This window comes from Vigna umbellata, chromosome 3 (genome assembly GCF_029865625.1).
Source record: "Vigna umbellata cultivar VRB3 chromosome 3, Vumbellata_1.0, whole genome shotgun sequence".
In the NCBI taxonomy this organism is placed as follows: domain Eukaryota; kingdom Viridiplantae; phylum Streptophyta; class Magnoliopsida; order Fabales; family Fabaceae; genus Vigna; species Vigna umbellata.
In genome coordinates, this window is record NC_142167.1 from 6,486,409 (window position 1) to 6,508,567 (window position 22,159).

At 34.0% G+C, this 22,159-nt stretch overlaps 1 protein-coding gene across 3 annotated transcripts; it reads left to right on the forward strand.

Annotated features, from left to right (window-relative positions):
- The first annotated feature begins 1,460 nt into the window (after positions 1–1,460).
- Positions 1,461–10,233, forward strand: LOC124833521 (P-loop containing nucleoside triphosphate hydrolases superfamily protein). Of its 3 annotated transcripts, none has more exons than XM_088109234.1 (5): positions 1,461–1,609; positions 2,031–2,139; positions 3,812–5,163; positions 5,318–5,485; positions 9,281–10,233. In XM_088109234.1, exons 3-5 carry the CDS (start codon positions 3,925–3,927, stop codon positions 9,668–9,670), a joined length of 1,797 nt encoding a protein of 598 aa, XP_087965360.1. In that variant the 5' UTR covers positions 1,461–1,609; positions 2,031–2,139; positions 3,812–3,924; the 3' UTR covers positions 9,671–10,233. The 3 variants fall into 3 exon arrangements, with proteins under 3 accessions (XP_087965360.1, XP_047163981.1, XP_047163983.1); XM_047308025.2 differs by having other exon boundaries at positions 3,838–5,163; XM_047308027.2 differs by having other exon boundaries at positions 3,845–5,163.
- The last annotated feature ends 11,926 nt before the right edge of the window (positions 10,234–22,159 follow it).

Sequence of the window (22,159 nt, forward strand, 5' to 3'; positions counted from 1 at the left end):
TGGAACTCTCGTTTCGACATTGCATTTTAGAGCAAAATCCACAAATGGTAGAAGCGTTCACATCTAAGTTGTGGAATTCAACTCTGCATCTTGGACATCAATTCTTCTAAAGTTGTGATTTTAACATTTAGAAACACCTATCTACAAGAAAAACATAAAACCCAAATGTACGATCCGAAACAAAGATCATGCATCATGAAATCATTTAATTAATGCAATTATGTATGTAAATGACCTAAACTAAGATATGAATGCAATTACATTTTATTCACACATCAGTCATCATGATATGGACCACATTCACACAAATTTAACTGAAACAGGGACTAATTTGAAAATTTCAAACAAATACAAATTTAATTCCTTCATTCATTTGTAGATGTTACAAAAGACAATGACCCAACGTTAACATTACAAAACCTCAACTTCATTAAATTTCTTGTCCTAAAACACTAAAACAAACCACATTGTGGCCACCTAAACACATGAACCTAAAGTCATAGGCAAGACATCAACATAAACACACACAACAAATCAACCTAAACTCACACACAAGATAAGTATGTTTAATACGCTAACTACACACATAAATCTTCAAAGCTTTTACTGAATTCTCCATATCATAAATTTTCCTCCTTTGTCTGGCAATGATAACATCCCTTTCAACAACATTTTCTTCAGAGCACCACTTTAAATAATTACAACATATCACATTAGAAGATCGACTCTATTATTTAGCAAAAAAAAACTTCAAACACAATGTTAATTACCAACACATAACTCCATTTTAATTAATTAAAAATGCTTTTATTCGGATAACCTTGTAGTTACGACAACTCCAAAATTGTCTTCCACAATTCTTTGAAGTTCTTGTCATTTTTACTACTGCCATCTCTCCACAATTGCAAATATGGATTATTCCTACTCCGTTTGAACCACCACCATGTGAGGAATGACAAGTTCGGCACCCTAAAGTATTGCCACAAGACAAAGAAGATTAGGAAACAAACATACCTCATCAACTATGAAGATTGGAAAAAAGATTGCTTAATTAGGGAAAGCTCCCACCAAATGATGAAAAGAAAACATTCACACTTCAAAAACAAAAACCTTGTTTTCCAAGCCAAACCTCATAAAGATCCTCAACGTTTGATTAAATTTCAAAAAACAATTTTCAAATATTACAAATCCACATCGTTTAAGTGACCACGTAAGCCAATAACTGTTAAATAATTCACTAATTGCTAACACAGTCGTTAACGATTTAGACGTCGTGAGAAAAAAAAAGTTTAAATATAAATTATAAAATTAAGAATTATTGAATACTAAAAAAAAATTATATTAAACAAAATTCACAAATATAAAGATATAAAGATTAAAAGTGATATTAAGTCAAAAATAAATTAATCCGTGAACATAGTCTAACAAAATGTGATATATATACTTTTTTTTTCATAAAAACAACTTCCCTCGTTGTTGTCACTTTTTCCACTCATAGTGTGCTGCTTCGTTCGAACGTCGCTTCATTCCACCACTGTTCTGAACCACTGCCTTCGTCGTCTCCCTTGTCATCTCTCACACTAAGTCTCGGTTCTCAGGCTTTCCTTCGGTGCGTCTTTGAATCTCAACGTTCTTGTGTGTTGAACAATGTTTAGTATACTATATTCTTTCATCTATATGGAAGTTAGGATTTTTTTGTTAGGTTAATTTGTTTGAATTTATGTTTATAGTTTGATCTTAGGGTTTCACTGATGATTACAAACTGAGAATAAAATTGAGGATTTCGGGCTTCAAATTGTGGATTTTTGCAGAATTGGGGATATGGGGTTCGAATTGAGAGAATACTTTAATGCGGTGGTTGAATTGTGTTGTGCAAGCTTCTTGTAGATTTATTGGGGTGTGTTGTTTCATTTTGATACAGTTTTTTTCTTTGCTGGCTTGGTTTCAGCTTCGTAATGCTTGAATGAATAATAGGTTGCTGCGTTTTGGTATCTGTGTTCTCTAATGTTGTAGATAATTCAAACTTTTAGGATTCTAGTTGGGACTGGAAGGGCATGCTTTGAGGCATTGAGGCCCTTGGCTTATAGTGTTTTGGCAGAGATTGTACATCATGTCCGGCAAGATCTTTCCTTATCACAGGTATGGTATTTTATTCCACGCTGTTTAACACAGGAGATGTCTGTTATTAAAGAAATTTCATACTGAATAGTAATTGGATTTTTTGAAGTGGCATGCCATCTCAAAAGTTGTTTAATGATTAATACTATTGTATAATGTAGAGCACTATATTGTTATTTGTGGAATCATTTTCGAAATGTCAATTTGGTCATTGGAAGATTAGGACATCAAATTAGTCATCTATTATAAGCTTTTTGACATTGACTATATTTTGGTCGCGGTAAATAGTAACTTTGGACTCTTGATGTCAAAAAATTTTCCTTTAGAAGTTGTGAAGTGATAGCTTGAATCTTTATTGCACTATTTACGTTTCCTGCACCATACCTTTCTGTTAGTGATCTGTTAGAGCTTCATTTACATTCGTTGCATCTTACCCTTCATTGCCCAGTTGTTAAATCTTTACATTTTGGCATTTAAGCATTCATTGGAAATTCTAGTTTCTGCATAATATAATTTAGCAATCCAGTTCATTGGTTCTGTTTTAGCATTTTACCCAATAGGGGATTTTTCGTTTCACTAATCTTTTAGTTCAATTAGCTGTTTTTTAGGATCAGTTCACGTTGCATTGAGTTGGTTGCATCATTGGTGTACCATTTAAGTCATCTTACTGCTAAACACTGCATTCACATTTTATACCTAAGTGTTACCACGCTTATGGTTTTAACATTGGTTTCATAGTGTGATTTTGAGTTTTGCATACATTGTTCCTGATCAATTTGCACTTTTCATATCTTCTCATCATTCGGACTTGTTCACAACATTGCATCTGTATAAATAGTATTTTAGGTTCATAGAGGCATTCAATCAAACAGTTTAAAAAAGCTGCATCTGCATTCATACATCTCCAGTATTATCTTAATATTGTAGGTTTGTATCATTGCATCTGCACATCATCTCCATTCAGATTAGTTTTAAATTTGCGTGGCAGAAGTGCACTAGTATAGCAGACAGCATCAGCTTTTAAAATCCTGTTTCAGCACTTGGATCAGGTGCTGCCAATCTGTCTAACATTGTTTCGAACTGTGACTTTGATTCTACATACATTTAGATTAATTAGCTTGCATATTCCATCCAAAGTTATCATTTTAGATTTGTTTCAAGCATTGCACTAACATGTTCTGCACTAGCATTCAAGGAAGGCAGAATTGGTCTTAAATCTGTTTTCACGACCTATCAATTCTGCGAGACTTGGTTTCATGCATGATTTAATTTTTTTTCTATCATTGCATCTTTAATTTTTAGGCTGGATCTATAAATACAAATTATTCAAATGTTAGCCATCTCCTTGGATTGATAATCAGTCATATATACTTCATTAGGGGGATTTTGAATTTTTGTTTAAATTGATCCAGAATTCTTATATTTATTGGATATTATTTATGTACAGGCAAGTGATATCTTGAAGGAAATGAAATCATTTAGGGAGAAGCTTCTTGCATCTAAACGTCCTTGCATGCTATCTGTTTTATTAAATTAAATGCATTTCTTCTCATTCCCACTCTATTATTTTCTTTACTGAACTCATTGCTAACTGGAAACTAGTGGTTTAACGTTTAACTATAGGGGTGTCTGATTCCAATACACCTCAATCTATTGAAATTTTTTAGCATTAGCTTGGTTGTTGGTATTACAGGGCTAATATGTTTGACTGGTTCTAAGATTGCAGCTGAATACTGAAGTATTATAAAGGGTGGATGAGACATTTGAATTCGCATGCGAGATTATTTGGAGAAATAACATTTAGAAATGATTGTAATAGCGCAAAAACTCTCCCCTTCAAAACTTAAACCACTCTTTTATATGTCATTCCTTTGTGAATGCAGAAACCATTTCCACTCAAATGTCTTTCCAACCTTAATAGCATACTCAAAACCCCATATTCAAAACTCCACAAAATTTTCACCTCAGCCGTGGGCTAATCTGTTTAGGTTTTGCTCTTCACAACATTCAAATTTAGCTACAAAACAGAATTTTTCCCTCTGTCGTGATGGTAATTATGATGAAGTCAATTCCCAATCTCTTCGTGTTTGCCTTGGCTGTGGGATTCATATGCAAGATTCAAACCCAAAACATCCCGGTTATTTTATCAAACCATCCGAGAAAGCAAGTTATAGACTTTATAACAATCTGGAACCCATTGCACAAGAGCCTGAGTTCTCCAACTCTGTTAAAAGGGGGTTTGTTATTGAACCAGAAAAGCTTAATGTTGATGATCTAGGCTTGATTAAGAAACCAGAGAAGCCTGTGGTATGTGCACGCTGTCATTCGTTAAGACACTATGGGAAAGTGAAGGATCCTACTGTGGAAAACTTGCTACCTGATTTTGACTTTGATCACACTATGGGTAGAAAGTTGGCATCAACAAGTGGGACCCGGTCTGTGGTGCTGATGGTTGTGGATGTAGTGGATTTTGAGGGGTCGTTTCCAAGGAAGGTTGCAAAGTTGGTTTCTAAGACAATTGAGGACTATTCTGCTGAATGGAAGCAGGGTAAGTCAGGAAATGTGCCTAGAGTTGTGCTTGTGGTGACAAAGATAGACTTGTTGCCTAGCTCATTGTCACCAACAAGGTTGGAGCATTGGATTAGGCAGAGAGCAAGAGATGGTGGGATTAATAAGATCACTAGTTTGCACATGGTTAGTGCACTGAAGGATTGGGGACTGAAGAATCTTGTGGATAATGTTGTTGATCTGGCTGGACCTAGGGGTAATGTGTGGGCTGTTGGGTCACAAAATGCAGGGAAGAGTACTTTGATAAACGCTATAGGGAAGTATGTTGGAGGGAAGATTACACATCTGACCGAAGCACCTGTGCCAGGGACTACACTAGGCATTGTTAGAGTGGAGGGTGTTCTTCCAAGTAAAGCAAAACTGTTTGATACACCTGGCCTTCTTCATCCATACCAGATTACAACGAGGTTGACGAGGGATGAGCAAAAGCTTGTTCATATAGGAAAGGAATTGAAACCAAGGACATACAGAATTAAGGTCAGTGCATTGTAGTTTATGGGGATGTATTTGTTTTTGTTAGTATAAGTATGCTAACTTGCATTATAGCGTGTTAAGTGATCTGTTTATTATCTTTTGTGTACTGTTAAATCCTGATATATTTCATTTTCTTGCCAATTTATCATTGTGGTAGGCTGGCCATTCTGTTCACATAGCGGGTCTGATGAGATTGGATATAGAAGACACGTCCGTGGATTCTGTTTATGTCACAGTGTGGGCTTCTCCTTATCTTCCACTGCATATGGGTAAAATAGAAAATGCACGGAAATTGTTCCAAGATCATTTTGGCCACCAGTTACAGGTATTATTTTTACTCATTTCAATTGAATGCTTACTCTGCAACTTCTTGTCCACAATGCTGATTGTAAGGTATTTTCCCAAAGTATTATCTGGGTTGTGACCCACACCTGGTTATCTATGAATTGTTACAAAGAGAGACTTTGGGGGACGTTGACCCAGCTTCAAAACTGAAGTGGTGGACGCTACCAGCCAAAATTTGTCAGTAAAATTAAAAAGTAATCTTTAATGTATTAATATATTAATATATTAAAATAAAAGCAGTAGCATTTTGACGCTCGACATTAAATAAAAAATTTAAATAAAATAAATGAAGTTGAATGTTCTCTGCATAGCTTGTTTGCAAATTGATCAAACTCAAATTGGGTCTCCGCAAAAGGTGTAGTTTCCTTGCAGCATGCACCTGAATTTGTATTAAATTTTCAAGAAAGGTGAATTTTTGATGTTGTAGACATCACCATTCCTGGGGTGTCTAAGGTTTTTCTTTGTCTTTTGAACTTTCAGTTTTCTCTTGATAAACCACTTGTCGCATAGAGATTTAGCAATAATCCTAGTTTTCCCCCTGATGAAGTATAGGGAATAACCTAGGTGTCAATCCAAAAAAATGACAAAGAATTGAGTAATTCTAGTGTGTAAATTTGTCCTAATGATGGGGGAATATGTCTATAAGAATCACTAAAAATTACTAAATCCATGCAAAACTATGAAAACCAAAACTCTTTGATAAAAAGTCCTTAGAGAAAGCAGTATGCATATGCAAGGTGTTTGCTAAAATGCCTAAGAGAGCTAACAATGTGAGTTATAAAAAATGAATGATTGGAACAAGTTTGTATCACTGAAACATGTTATGCTATGAAGGCAGAAGTGAGACTGTGCAAAATAACTAAAATCCTATCTAAACCAGATTTGGCAGCAAGACCATAGTGTATCAGCGTGAATGCATGCTCTGTTATGAAAAATGTGATTCTATGATATATTATGGATGGAATCATGATATGAATATGGAATCAAGTGTAAAACAAAGCCAATTGAGGATTAAAACTGAGAATTTACAAAAAGAACAAGTACAGACCAAAATTCCTTAAATTAGCTAACTACCTAAAGTAGAAAACCTAACTAAACTATTAGAACTAGAAAATAAGAACTAAACCTGTAATTGAGTTCAGCGAGATGTATCTAATGTAGAAACAATCACAAAACAATGATCAAAACTAGAATTGAGCAGCAAAAATAAAAAAATTGAACATTCAAACTAGTGGCGCTAAACTAACAAGAATAACTACCAAACAGCAAAATTTGGAAATGTAACAAAATTGAAATTAAATGTATTAGGTTCCTGGTTTTGGAACCTAACAAGAACACAATCAAAAGATAGAAACAGTAATGGAAGAATGGATTTTTCTATTATTCCAGTAAAAGAATCCTCTTTACAAAGAATGGTCTGGGAGCATAACCTCCCTCTAGAGAGCCTAACCTTCCCCCTCATGATGACAAATCCTATTAGAACTACAATCAAAACAATCGACAACCAACTACAATTGTTTATTTGCTATTTATACAATCAATAACCCCGCTCTTCCTAACTGCTAAGGCAGTTAGACATTTAATGTTTTATTCCTTCTCTCGTAAACTCTCCATCTCCTAACAAAATGTTTGCAACAAGTTCAAATGATTAAATTGCACTATTGAAAGTAAAAAAACTTAGAAAGAAAACTCTGGAATTGGATTTGAGTTCAGAACTGGAAATTAAAAAAAAAAAAACTTGTAAATTCAGTAACGTAAACTGTATAAAATCTGTCTAAAACAGAATTCGAAGTTCAATTAATGTCCACTAGGCATTACTTATGATAGCTAAGGTTCATTTCTGATTCCTTAGTGTATAGTGATCACTTTGTATTCACTAGAACATAGCGTGAATCCATAACTAAGGCTAGTAAGTTACAAAAGTGAAAACCTCATGTACATCAATGAAAGAATGAAATCTGATATAGAAGAAAGAGAGAATTGAATCGGTAAAGTTAAACAGGAAAAGTGAAATTGCTTACAACTAATCTTGAAATGGAGTGGAGTGTTGCACGGAAATACAATGTACGGAAGAACTTGTGATCTTGCTCACTTTGGAGTCTAAGGCACCAAGGATCTCCAGAGAAAAATGGGGTGAGAATCTGGAACGTGCAGTGAGAATGGAAAACTAATACCTACTACTACTATGAGCTCTATTCCAAAGAACTTTTAAATAATTATTCAAGCTCTTATATATGCTAGGCTAAGTCTGAAACTTCGAAACTAGAAAAACTTCCCATAACCAGCTTGCACGAATAGGTAGCAACCAGTCAACTCTACATTTAAATTGACTAAACTAACCTAAGTATATTTACAAGTCACCTAGGTAGCCAATAACTCTTCCAGCTGTGATATAATCATCCAGGCTAGTGTAAGTAAACTCCATGTGCAGAAACTGTCCAGTCATTTTCCTACTGGCAGCAGCAGGTGACAACCTCTGATTCAACAGTTTGTAGGTCACGTACACAGTTTGCTTCATGTTCAGATGCATGTACAAATTGTAGTTCAACTACTGACAGGTGCAATTTACGCTTTACTTCATTCAGCTTCTACCCTTCATAAGTGACCTCCAATAGCAGATACAGCCAGTTCTATTCACACAGCTGGATTACTTCTTCTAAGTACCAAAACTGGACACATGAGCTGGCTTTACTTCACTTCCCAGCACCTAAAGCAAAAGCTGAAATGTTAGTCAAGATTAAATATCAACACTGCACTAGAAAATTCAAAGCTTAAAAATATGTACAAACTAAACTATGTCACTTACTAGGACTAGAAATTCAACAATTGAAAAACTAAACTAAAAATCTACTTAAAAACACAAAATTAACACATTTTCACAGAAACTAAGATTCTTACAATGAAAACCAAATCTGAACTAAAAAGAGGAAATTAGAACTAAACAAGGCCCAAAAGGAATGCTACTAACTATGAAAAATACAACAAAATTGGGACTCATCATCCCTATTTCTCCTTTGCAATTTGTTTGAAAAAAAATTTCTTTCCAACAACAATGTTTTTCTCTTGTTTATTCTCGTTGAAAAGTTTGACTGTTTCGTTTCCTTGACCATGAAACCCTTAAGCACTTAGTTCCTTAATGCAATATCTCGCTCTAAGCTTTCTAGAAAAGCTTTGATAATCTCGGAAGCATATACATATAGAGTATATATTGGCCAATAAACTACCAACAAAAATATGGATGGTTAGCTGAGTCAAGTGAGAGAGAATGAGACATGTTTAAATCAGGGAAAATGTGAGAGAAGAAGTATAATGTTTCTTTTTAAATTGTTCATTTTTACAATGAAGTGACAATTTTTGGTAAGATGTATCCACCATGTCAATTTTGGGACAGGATTCACCGAAGTTTTTGTCTGTTACAAAGTTGTACGGTTATTATATAGTTTTTAGTTTGAGCAGGGGAGTTGTTCTCCTAACCAAAACAGGTGTGTCAACGGCTGTTAAAATGACCTTGAAATATGTTAGTTCTGGTCAAAATATTTAATGGCATTTTTTTTTTTCTTTTTGTTTTCAATCCACATAGGATTTTGGCAATGATCTTAATAAATTTAGTGGAATAATTTTCAGAGAATTAAGTAAGATTTAAATGGAGTGGCTATAATATGCTTAAGGTGAGGTTTTATATTCAAGCAAAATGTATCTAGACCTCTATGTAATAGGTTGAAAGAAAAATACACTTCATTCTTGTATAACTCATTTTGAATTTTTTCTTGTGTAGCCACCAATTGGAGAAAAGCGAGTACAAGAACTGGGGAGTTGGGTGAGAACAGAGTTCCATGTTAGTGGGAACAGTTGGGAGTCAAGTTCAGTAGACATTGCTGCTTCTGGCCTCGGGTGGTTTGCCATTGGACTTAAAGGAGATGCAGTGTTAGGTGTTTGGACTTATGAAGGAGTTGATGTTGTTCTTCGTAATTCTTTAATACCCTATAGATCACATACCTTTGAAGTTGCAGGATTTACAGTATCCAAGATTGTCTCCCAGTCCGACCAAACTTTAAATAAGTCAAAAGAACGAAATGACAAAAAGCCAAAGGGAATAAACAATTCAAAAGTGTCAAACCAGTTCGTTGAATCACCTCTTTTGACTTTTGATGGAGTCATGCAATAGTGGTTGTCATTTTGACCTCTCATGGAGTCATGTAATAGTGGTGTCACTTTGACCTCTGATGGAGTCATCATTTTGATTTCTGATGGAGACATGAAATAATGGTGTCACTTTGGGAGAGCCAAAGGATAATTGAATATCATGCCATATAATTTTATATACAGTACACCAGATGAATCAAGAGTCAAAACATGTAATGCCAAGCTCATCATTATCTAAAGTTCAAGCAAATGGAGGGCAGAAGCCAAGAGTTGATGCTTAATGATGTGGAAAAAGAATAAAATGTGGCACAAGATAGTTTACCATGACTTATCATTTTATTTTAATTTAATATTTTATATTTCTTTTTGCGTTCCAGATTGGAATTGTCTCAATGTTTTGATCCTTCCAAGTTAGTTACACTAATTGAGAATTCAAGCAGGTCTTGTCTGAGAATTCAAATTTTATTTTTATTTTTTGAATTGGATTCTAAATATCGATCTCATTGAACTCGTAGGTTACTGTACTTGAATTTCTTAACCGGATTTCCCGGCAACGTCCTAAATTAGATATTTGAAGTTAGTATATTTTTTATCTTGAAATAGCAGTTGCTATGGAATGCTGTGGATTGGTGGAATAAAAGTGGTAAATAGGCACCTAGAGAAATCCTTACAAACCCTTATAATATTTTGCCTTTAACATGTTTAATCTTATATGAAATTTGAGGGAATTAAGGGGCAATTTTATATCTACTATTATCATGTAAAATTGATATCACAATAAATAGTGTGCTTTAAAAAAGAAGAAAAAAGGGATTAGAAAAAGAATAACTTATAATGTTTCTGTTTGATGACGTATAAATTAGAAGAAAATAATATCCCTTTCTTTATCTCTCTCTATATAAAAGTTAAATATCTGAAGGGTAATTTTGTGAATGCAAGGAACCATGGGTTCTTGGTAAAATCGGTTAGGCTTTCTAATTTCCTGTGATAGGTTTATGACCTAAAGATACAAAACATTATAAATTTGTAGGTGTTATGAAAGGAAAGTCTGTGGACTGTGCCTCCTATTCTAATTTCTGGTCATCAGTTTACCTTATCTAGCCATCATGAAGATGCAGCAAGGAAATACCTTTAAACTTATAAACTATTGCCAGAGAATCCCTTGGTTAATCTCTGCGTTGGTATGCTTTTCATGTCATGCTGTGCATGTATCCTAACCAAGAACTAGCAGTAATTGATTAGTTCATTTTATCAATGTTTCTCAGGAACAGCTTTCATCAACTTAGCATTGGGTTGCAGACTTCAGAACAAGCATCAATGTCTTGTAAAAGGTTTAGCATTCCTCTACAATAACTTGAGAATCTGCGAGAACAGCCAGGTTTGTCTGCTGAGCATTTCTTGCAGTTCTTTAGCCCATTAAGAAGAAAAGATTTTATTAAATATTAATAATAAATGCTATAATAAGAAAAAAAATATTACCTTTACTTTTACACTAGACTGTCTAAGTTCAATGCACGTATAGTGTAAGTTCCTATCAAGTGGGAAATTATGCACAGTTGATCATCATTTTGTGTACAAGCCTTGGATAAGAATGAGCATATCTAATCTTTAACTATAAACTAACATACACAATTTATAATTCTGGAGTGCATCGAGTCACTTTAAATGAGATATGAATAAACATTGAACCAACTGGTGTAGGTTTTCAGATATTGAACTTAATAAGGTTGATTATTGTCGTCAATTTCTTAAATTCTAAGAATGGGCAACTCTGAGATTATAAATTAAATTACACAAGTTTTTTATTCTTGAATTCATTGAGTCACTTTAAATGAAAATAAAAATAAACATTCAATCAGCTTATGCAGGCTTTCAGATATTGAACATCAGAAGGTTGATTGTTGTCGGGAATTTCTTAAGTTTTCATTTGTTCAATCTGTGAGACTGAAAAACTTTGCAGGAATCCTTGTACAACATAGATAGGGTCTATCATCATGTTGGCCTTGTAACTCTGGCGGCTGTTTATTATTAGAAAGTGATTCGTAATTTGCAGGATTCTGTAGCACAATTATATTATAAATACAACCTATATAAAACTTAAACTTAGACTATAAACATAAATATTTATTGAAGATAATTTAAAATAAGATTTTTAGTTTTGTTCAAAGTTATTATGCATTTATATTTATATTTGTTCTTATACACAGTACAATTGTTGGTGACATCACAACAATATAATATAACTTATTTAAATAAAGTAGTAAATCAATTAATATAAAAATTCATATTTAATTTATTTTTATAAAAACATTTATATATAGTGTGTTAAAGAGATCACACAATTTTTTATTTTTGAAAGAAAACATTTTTGTTTGAAAAGAAATATGCTCGTTTAAGCAAAAGTTGACAAAAATTGAGTTGTATTGCGGTGAAACTTCTACTTGAGCAAAAGAAATTTATTGAGCAAAAATTATTTAGTTTGAGCGAAAATAAGATCAAAAGAAAGATTCAATTGAACTTTATATTAGTTTGAATGAAAAAAAAAATCACTTTGAGAGAAGATGAGACAGAAAGTAACTTTTGGGTCTCTTTTCTTATTTGAGAGAAAATATAAGAAAAACTAACTTGAAGACAAAATTAATTCATTTCAGAGGTAATTTCAAAGCATTTTAAATAGAGCTGGGTTACAACCTGCGGGCCAACCCGGCCCACTACGGGTTTGAGCCGGGTTGGGATTGAAAAAATTATATTTTTTTTATACGGGTCAGATTTCAAACTGGTTCATTTAAACCCAGCTCATGCATGTTGAACCCGTGGTGGACCGGGTTGGCCCACCAACCTACCTACCTACCTAATTTTATTTTATTAAAATTTAATTTGAATTTTATAAAAAAATGTTTATTATTTTGTTTTTGCTTGAAAAAATCATTTAAGTTTCTTATTTTCAAAATTAATGAAACACCTATGTTGGAAGTGAAATTTGGGAGTGAAATTTGTTTAGATTTGAATTATATAAAGTTTGTCATTTTTTTTTATTTTAAAAAAATTGTAATCAGGTGAGCCAGTGAACCAACCTGTTTACCCACCAACCCGTGGTGGATCGGCCGAGTTTGAATTTTTCTGGCTCGTTAATAAATGAGTCGGGTTGGGTTGGCTCACTAAGTGACCAACCCGTGGTGGACCGGGTCGAGTCCAGCCGGGTGGCCCGTTTTGACAGCTCTAATTTTAAATTAAACAACTTCTAAACAATTCAATTAACTAACACAAGCCATGATTTACTCAAACATCATTATTTACTTATTTCAAATTGTTAAAATATGATGTATTTTTTAGTGGACTTTTTAGAGTGTGCTTTTTAGGAGCCTTATGTTTTTTCTTTTTTATGTTGATTTGCTATCCCTTAAATAGGATAGTATGTGTATTACGGTGAAGAAGACAATAATAATAACATATTTTCATATTCTCTCTCAATTCTAAGTTGGTATCGAGAACCAGTTAGGTTTAGTTGTCCGTTGTCGTTATTTGTTTTCGTTGTTCGCTGTCGTTTTCTATTGTCGCTGTCTACTACCTTTATCTGCTATTTTCCAGTGCCGCCACTACTGTCCGTTGTTCAGTGCCGTTGTCTGCCGTCGCCAAAACCGCTGTCCGCCGCCATCACCGCCACAGCTTTTCCTCCGGCGAAGTCAATGGTTAGGTGCGCCTCGACGAGCGCAACCCATCCCTATTGGTCGTCGCTTTATTCTTCTCTCGACGCGCCGTCACACACCGCTTCTTTTCGGGCAGTCTCGGGTGCGTAGGCTTCACGCGCCGCCTTTCCCGTGTCGGAACATCACCGCACCACTGCGGTCGTTTTGCCTCAGTCTCTTGAGTGTGTTGTGGTCACTGTTTTGTGGTTCCGTTGACAGTAGCTCTGATCTAGGGTTTCTTCTCTCAAATCAGTTTTTCCCTCTTCTTATTGGCTTTAGAATGGCTTCTGGTTTTGGAACACCTTTTCTATCTCCTACTCCTACCATTAATTCTGCAAAACTAAACTGGAAAAACTATTTATCTTGGTCTTCTTCCTTGGAGTTATGGTTTCTTGGTCAAGGATACCATGATCATCTTGAACAAGATATTTCCACCATACTCAATGAAGAGAAATCCAGTGGTAGAAACTTGACTTTCAATTATGTGTTGTCCTATGGAAATCTGTCGAACAAGAGGTCTTAGAAAATTTTGAGACCTTACAAAACGTGCCCCTCCTTTTGGAAAAAAGCACAGGATGTCTTTGTTAATGATGTGCAACCTCTCTTTGCTGTAACTCAAAGAGTGACTTCCCTCAAACAAGCCAATCATGATATGATTGCTCACATAAGAAAGGCTCGTGTTGCCATAGAGGAATTGAAAAATTTCTTTGTGGCTGATTCTTTAGAAGGCATAAACAAGAAGCTTGATAAGTTTTACATGGTCTTAATTCTAAGAAGTCTACACTCAGATTTTGATCATGTTCGTGATCAAATGTTAGCTAGTGATCAAGTCCCATCAATGGACAACCTAGTTACTCGACTCCTTCGGGTACCTTCACTAGTTAAAGACGAAAATTCAATTGATGGTATTGAAACATCTGTTATGGTAGCACCACAAGGAAGAGAAGGAGGTAGAAGCAACCGAGGAGGACGTGGTGGTCGTAGTATGCGTCCTCAATGTACATATTGTAAGAAAATAGGCCATACTCGAGAGAAATGTTATGCCTTACATGGATATCCAGACAGAGCTGCTCATGTTTCTAAATCTGATGATCTAGAATCTAGAATTTCAAATGAAGAGAATCCAGAATTTCAAATGAAGAGTACCAAGAATTTTTTAGGTACAAGTTTGGAAAATCTTCTAATCCTGAACAATCCTCCTCCATGTCCAATGTGTCAACTGCCTGCATATCTCAATCTGTTGAAGGTTGCAGCCCATGGATCCTTGACTCAGGTGCCTCAGACCATATCTCTGGTAACATTTCTTCATTTTCTTCCATGTCTTCTCCGAAAATCTCTCATTTCATTACTGTTGTCAATGGATCCAAAGTTGCATCTTAGGGAATTGGCAAAGTTTCCTTATCTCCTTCACTAAATTTAAATTTTGTTTTGTATATTCCTCATTGTCCTTACAATTTAATCTCCTTAAGTCAATTGACTCATTCCTTAAATTGTTCTATAACCTTTACTGCTAATTTGTTTGTTATATAGGAACATGGTACGGTCGTCTGATTGGAGAAGGACATGAGTCTCGAGGACTTTATTTCTTAAAACATAGCTCTTCAGTTTCTTGTCTTACAATTTCATCCCCAAAACTTTTGCATGATCGTTTGGGCCATCCAAGTTTGTCCAAGTTGAAGATGATGGTTCCGAGTCTCAAGAACATTCAAGTCTTAGATTGTAAGTCTTGTCAGTTAGGAAAACATGTTAGATCTTCTTATCCTAAAAGGTTTGAGACACGATGTAATTTTCCTTTCTCAGCTATTCACTCTGATATTTGGGGACCAAGTCGTGTTACTTCATTTAGTTTTAATTATTTTGTAACCTTCATTGATGAATTCTCTCAATGTACTTGGGTTTATTTAGTGAAAGAGAGATCTGAACTTTTGTCCATATGTATGTCCTTTTTTAATGAAATTAAGAACCAATTTGGGAAGACAATTAAGATCCTCCGTAGTGATAATGCTAAGGAATATTTTTCTACAACATTTTCTTGATTCTTATCTTCCCAAGGAATTTTACATCAGTCAGCATGTCCTCACACTCCACAACAAAATGGTATTGCAGAGAGAAAGAATAGACATCTCATTGAAACTACACGCTCCCTGATGTTGAATACTAATATTCCTGTGCATTATTGGGGCGATGCAGTCCTCACTGCCTGTTTTCTAATCAATAGGATGCCTTCTTCCTCTCTTGAGAATAAAATTCCTCACTCTATCATTTTTCCAAACGACACTTTATACCATGTCTCCCCATGTATATTTGGGTATACGTTATAATGTTTCTCCAGGTCTTGATAAGCTCTCCGCAAAAGCTATTAAGTGTGTATTCTTGGGATATTCTCATCTTTAGAAAGGGTATAAATGTTATTCTCCCTCCACCAAGAGATATTATATGTCTGCTGATGTCACATTCTTTGAGGATACCCCTTTTTTCTTATCCTCCATGGAGGATCGTTCATCTATTCAACAAATGTTTCCTCTACCATCATGTGATCCCCTGGTTATTCATGCTTCTATACCTCAAACTCAAAAGCGAATGACATTGTTCCTCCACCTCTTCTCACATATCAGCGTCAGAGACAATCTCAAACTCAGAACACTGAAGATCCTCAAGACTCAGATCCTCCTCCATCAACTCCCAGACTATGGATCCTTCATCCTCCTCTCCTTCTCTTGACTCAGATGATAATTTGCTCATTGCCCTTCGAAAAGGTATTCGCTATACTCGTAATCCATATTCTGTTTATAATTTTTTTGAGTTATCATCGTTTGTCTCCTCCCTAATTCTCTTTTGTTTCCTCCTTATCCTCCCTTAAGATTCCTAATAATATTCATGAGGCACTTGATCATCCTGGATGGCGACAAGCCATGGTTGATGAAATGCAAGCTCTTGACCACAATGGTACTTAAGACCTTATCCCTCTTCCTCCTAGTAAGAAGCATGTTGGTTGTCGATGGGTTTATGCTACTAAAGTTGGTCCTACTGGTGAAATTGATCGTCTAAAAGCTTGTCTAGTAGCTAAAGGATATACTCAAGTTTATGGCGTTGACTATTTTGATACTTTTTCTCCTGTGGCTAAAACCAGTACAGTTCGTATTTTGCTTGCTACGAATGTCATTCGTTAGTGGCCACTTTACCATTTGGACATTAAAAATGTCTTTCTTCATGGTGATCTAGAAGAGGAGATATACATGGAGTAACCTCTTGGGTTTGTTGCTCAGGGGGAGTCTAGGTTAGTTTGTAAATTACATTGTTCCCTCTATGGCTTGAAGCAATCACCTCGAGCTTGGTTTGGTAAATTTAGTCGGGTTGTGCAAAATTTTGGATTGAAACGATGTGCGACGGATCATTCAGTGTTTTATGGTCATTCTTCTCCTGACAAATGTGTTTATCTCATGGTGTATGTTGATGATATTGTTATTACAGGGAATGACGCCACTAAAATTACTCAATTAAAGAATCATTTGTTCAACCACTTTCAGACTAAAGATTTGGGTTGTCTAAAATATTTTCTTGGTATTGAAGTGGCACAGTCAAAAGAAGGTGTCATCATTTCACAAAGGAAATATGCTCTTGATATTTTAGAGGAATCAGGCCTGACAAATTGCAAGCCCATTGAAAGTCCTATGGACTCAAATCAAAATTTAATGAGAGATCAAGGTGAACCTTTCTCAGACCCAGAGAGATATAGAAAGCTGGTTGGAAAACTCATCTATCTTACAATAACTAGACTTGATCTTTCTTATCTAGTGGGAGTTGAGTCAATTTATGCAAAATCCACATGTTGTATGACAGGGAGTTGGAATGTAGTGATTCACATTCTCATATACGTAAAAGGAAACTTGGGACATGGATTGTTGTATGAGAATAAAGGGAAGCACTCGAATCGAAGGATATTGTGATGCAGATTGGGCTGGTTCTCTAATTGATCGAAGATCTACTACAAAATATTGTGTTTTACTTGGAGGGAACCTTGTATCTTGGAAAAGTAAGAAACAAAGTGTTGTTGCTCGATCTAGTGCTGAAGCTGAATATCGATCTGTGGCTTTAACTACATACGAACTTGTATGGATCAGACAACTTCTTCAAGAATTGAAATTTTGTGAAAATGAGTCGTTGAACCTATACTGTGACAACCAAGCAACCCTTCATATTGCCTTCAATCCAGTGTTTCATGAGAGAACAAAACACATAGAAATCGATTGTCATTTTATTAGAGAGAAGTTGTTGTCCAATGAACTTGTTACTAAGTTTGTCAACTCTAATGAACAACTTGGAGACATTCTGATCAAATCTCTAAGGGGGGCCTAGAATTCAATTTATATGTTCCAAGCTTGGTGCATATGATCTATATGTTCCAGCTTGAGGGGGAGTGTTGAAATATAATGTATTTTCTTGTGGGCTTTTTTGAGTGGACTTTTTAGGAGCCTTATGTTTTTTCTTTTTTATGTTGATCTACTATCCCTTAAATAGGGTAGTATTTGTATTAGGGTGAAGAAGACAATAATAATAAAATATTTTTAGTTTCTCTCTTAATTCTAAGTCAAATCAATTTTAATATCTTGACTCAAAGAATACTTATTTAAACTCTTATCAATTTCATAAATAATCATAAGAAAATCATCAAAATTAGATCATAGAATTCCATAATTAATTTGCATGGTCACCATATCTATCATCGAGAGTAGTCAATTAACAAATCAAACAATCATTTAAAGAAAAAAACAATCATTTAAACAAACTTCAAATTCAAACATTCAAACAAATTTTACATCAATCATAATTTTTACATAAGAACCAAAATCCAGATACCAACTCACCATCTTATATTGATCATCTATCATATACTCCTATCAAAATATAATAGTTTTCATTACCTGTAACTCCTTGTCAATTCTAATACGAACTTATTAAAAATTTAAGAGAGACTTAAAACAAAATATTTAAACATAACAAAAATATTAATATGTACTAAAACAAGTTGAAATGATCACTTTTCTTAGCTCATCTTACTAGGAAAAATAAGAAAAAGTTTATACATAGTAAAAATATTTGAAAATTTGATCTGATAAAAATTTCCAATAGATAGAAGAAAAAAAATATGGGATGGAGAGGTGCGATATCTATAAAATAAAAGGAAATTTACATTTTATAATTATTAGTATATGAATGAAAATTTTAAACATTTGTTAAAATTATTTGAGATGGATATACCACATTTTGAAGTATTCTTTGTGCAACAACAATTAGAGAAAAAGGAGTACGGAATTGGGTGAGAAGGAAGTTCCATGTTAGAGGGAGAATTGGGAGTTAAGTTCAGTAAATATTGGACTTAAAGAATATGTTAGGTCGTTTATCCATGCATCTCCAAGTGTTGACGGTTTCCACTCTTTCTATATTCTGCACTCCGAATCTCTTTATGTTTTTAACGAGCTTTGTGGTCTAGAGAGAGTTGGTGTTGGTGTTCCATTACTATAGGTGGTTCATTTTCTCCACGTGGAAAATAGGTGTATGACACCATTTTCAAATTAATGTAACTTCAACGAATTTCAAATTCGTTAATTAAATTTAGATTTTTTCAACGAATTTTAAAATCTATTTAAATCTTAAGAAAAATTTCAAAATATGTTTGATCATTGAACGCATTTTGAAATTCGTTCAAAATTCAAATGGATTTCGAAATTCATTTAAAAGTCAAAATGAATTTTAAAATTCATTCAGTGTTTTTTCGAAAATTATTTTATAATTTACAATATTTTAAATTTATTATAAATGTTTTATGATTTGATCAATAATTTTTTATATGAGTGTTTTTAATTTGGTGAAAAATTTTGTTATTTAAAATGCATGAATAGTTTAAATAATTTGTTACATAGTTTTTAATATTTTTATTTAAAAATTTTAATATTTAAAGTTTGTTAAAAGTTTGTTAGATGTTCTTTTATAATTAAAGGGTGAATTTTATTTTATAGGTGATTATAATCTAAACTGGAAGAATATTTTTATCAGATAGATTCTCAGATAAATTCTAGCATGGTATCACATTTTTTGTCTTTTATAAATGAAGTGGTCGAGAGAGATTTGACAAATCATTTCACAACAAATGAAATATTTCTCTCTCGTAATGACTTAATTGAATGAGAGAGAGATTGCACATAATCTATAATTTGTTGTGATGACTATAAGATCGTATAAAACTACCGATCATAAAAAATCGAATATTTATAAATTTTCTTATAGCGTGAAAATGTATTTTTCAAAAACCTTAACTTTTAAACATGCAAAATTTATTCAAAGCATAGTAGTTCCAAAATCCTTGTCCAATTACATTATTCTAAAAATAATTAAAATGATTAAGGAAATAAAACAACTACAATTACATTGTTTTAAAAGTTTATACCAAAAGAACTTTTTGAAGAAACCTAAATCTTTCTCGTCATCTCACGAATTTATCATGTCTCTAGAACATTTGCAATATCATATACTCACGTATAACACATTATACGGTCATCACCGATAATGTCATCCACAAACACGTATGGGGTAAGCTACCGACAAAACAATCATAATAATAATAAGACATAAAGGCATTGAATATATCAACCTTAAACCACCCCATACCCAACCGTAAGAACAACAAGTTTCCTAATCCTTTAACACAACAACTTAATCATAATGAATTACTCAATTCTCAATCCTTGATCTTCAATCTTCGATCCTTGACCCTTGAACCTTGATGTCATCACTAACATCTCACATAGATCCTTGGTTTATCCACTCATTAACACCTATGAACTACTTTCTATAACCATTATAACACTTATCAACACAACATCACCTGAAGCATCTCCCATATCATGATCATCGTCATAGATACACCAATGTCATGATTATCTTGGTCATGAATAACATCATAAGCATCATCGTACCATGAACACCATAGTGAAAAGAGTCAGGCTTACTCTTGTCCCTTACCTTACTCGCCTATAGTCGCTCTTACAGACAAATTTATTGCTTCCTCTGCAGATATGCTCAAGTAGTCTCGCAATCCAGCTAAGGAACATGTAATCCTGTCACACAAGGACAATGAGAACACCATCACCCCCACATAAGGAAGGTTCAATACCCGAACAACCCTTCCTAATCACACAAGGTAAAAAGAAGCACCTATCCACAAATAGAACAAGGATTTACAAGGTTCAACTAGTAGACTTATCCTACACTCTCATGCTCATCAATCACATACTCAAGTACATCCCAACACTCACTCATGCTCCATCCACAACCACAAGTCAAACCTGATCCTAGACATAACCACTAATCACATTCTCTGATTATCATCACGTGTTATAGCTCCTCAAGCTTGGTCCACGTCTCATAAAAACGCTCTTTCCCAATAGAAATAAACTAGGATAGTCGATTATTATTAGTGATAATCAATTATTCCCGAGACATTCATAATTACTCAAAACTACACTAATATATTTGATTATTTCAGTGGTTTTACACAACAAAATTCCAAAATTGATCACTTATGAAAGGATAGTCGATTATCATCCAGATAATCGATTATCATCCAGATAATCGATTATTCCCGATTCAACACTTAAAATCAAAGCACAGATAATTGATTGTAACTATTGACAATCGATTATTGCCGAATCGAAACACATCCTGAACAAAATTCAAGTGTTCAAAACACACATACAACAACCCTATATCACGAGGAAACACACCCAATGCATCATGCATGCATTCAAGGCTCACATACCCTGATGAATAGACCTTAATACATACATTACATCACTTGAATTATCCAAAACCCATCAATATGCAAATTACAACCCAAGAAACCCAAAATTCTGCATATGGTAATCATATCATCTTTATAACATATATTTGCATGGTAAAACCTCCAAACAACATACATTTGTCCTCCCTTAGCATCAATACACATTATCATGGAATAACCCAACAAAACATACATAGTTCCATAAGGAAAACCCAACACAAACATGATATAACCCTATCATCATGCAGAACATATTCTCATACATACATATGCATCAAAATCCAAGATAATCAAGAGTAAACCCCAACAAACAAGAAAACAAACAAAGGTAAGCTTACTCATACGTTGACCAATACTAAGGCTTTATCTATATTTCAAAATCACCACAAATCTTCCCTTGCACTAAGGTTTTTGACACCCTTTCTCTTGTCTCCCAAAAACGTCTTTCTTCTCTCTCCCTATCTCTTTTTTTTTTGTTTTTAGATTTAGAGAAGTAATGTACAAACCCTTTTCATCTTCTCCTTTTTATCTTTTTTTACTCTATCTCTATGTTTTTGGTTAAAATAAGATATCTCACTTAATCTCTAAAAGCCACCAAGATTTTCTCTCTTATTTTCTCTCAACTACTTTTTAAATATCAACAACTACTAAATCTTTTCAAGATTCACATAATCCCTTTTAACTTTAATTTTATTTAATTTAATTTGTATGCTTTTACTTCTCCCCCCTAATTAATTTCTACACGAATTAATTACAGTAAAAGACTATTTTGCTCCTAAGAAAACATACAAATAAAACAAAGGTTTCCCTTAACTCTCTTTTTCCTCAGAATTGAACCTACAACCATTCAATCCTAAACCACCCTTCAATCAACGAGCGAACACATCACATTGGTAATATCACACACACAAATTACCAAATTAACAAGATATCAATCATGTGTTGCACTTTATTAATAACAACATCAAATAATTAATATACCAATTAT

What these genes read in the sequence shown, in the direction of transcription:
- LOC124833521 (XM_088109234.1), top strand. Translation starts at nt 3,925, where the DNA reads ATGATTGTAATAGCGCAAAAACTCTCCCCTTCAAAACTTAAACCACTC. An exon ending in CAAGGACATACAGAATTAAG is followed by an intron (nt 5,164 to 5,317) that starts GTCAGTGCATTG and finishes TCATTGTGGTAG; the next exon opens with GCTGGCCATTCTGTTCACAT. An exon ending in ATTTTGGCCACCAGTTACAG is followed by an intron (nt 5,486 to 9,280) that starts GTATTATTTTTA and finishes TTTCTTGTGTAG; the next exon opens with CCACCAATTGGAGAAAAGCG.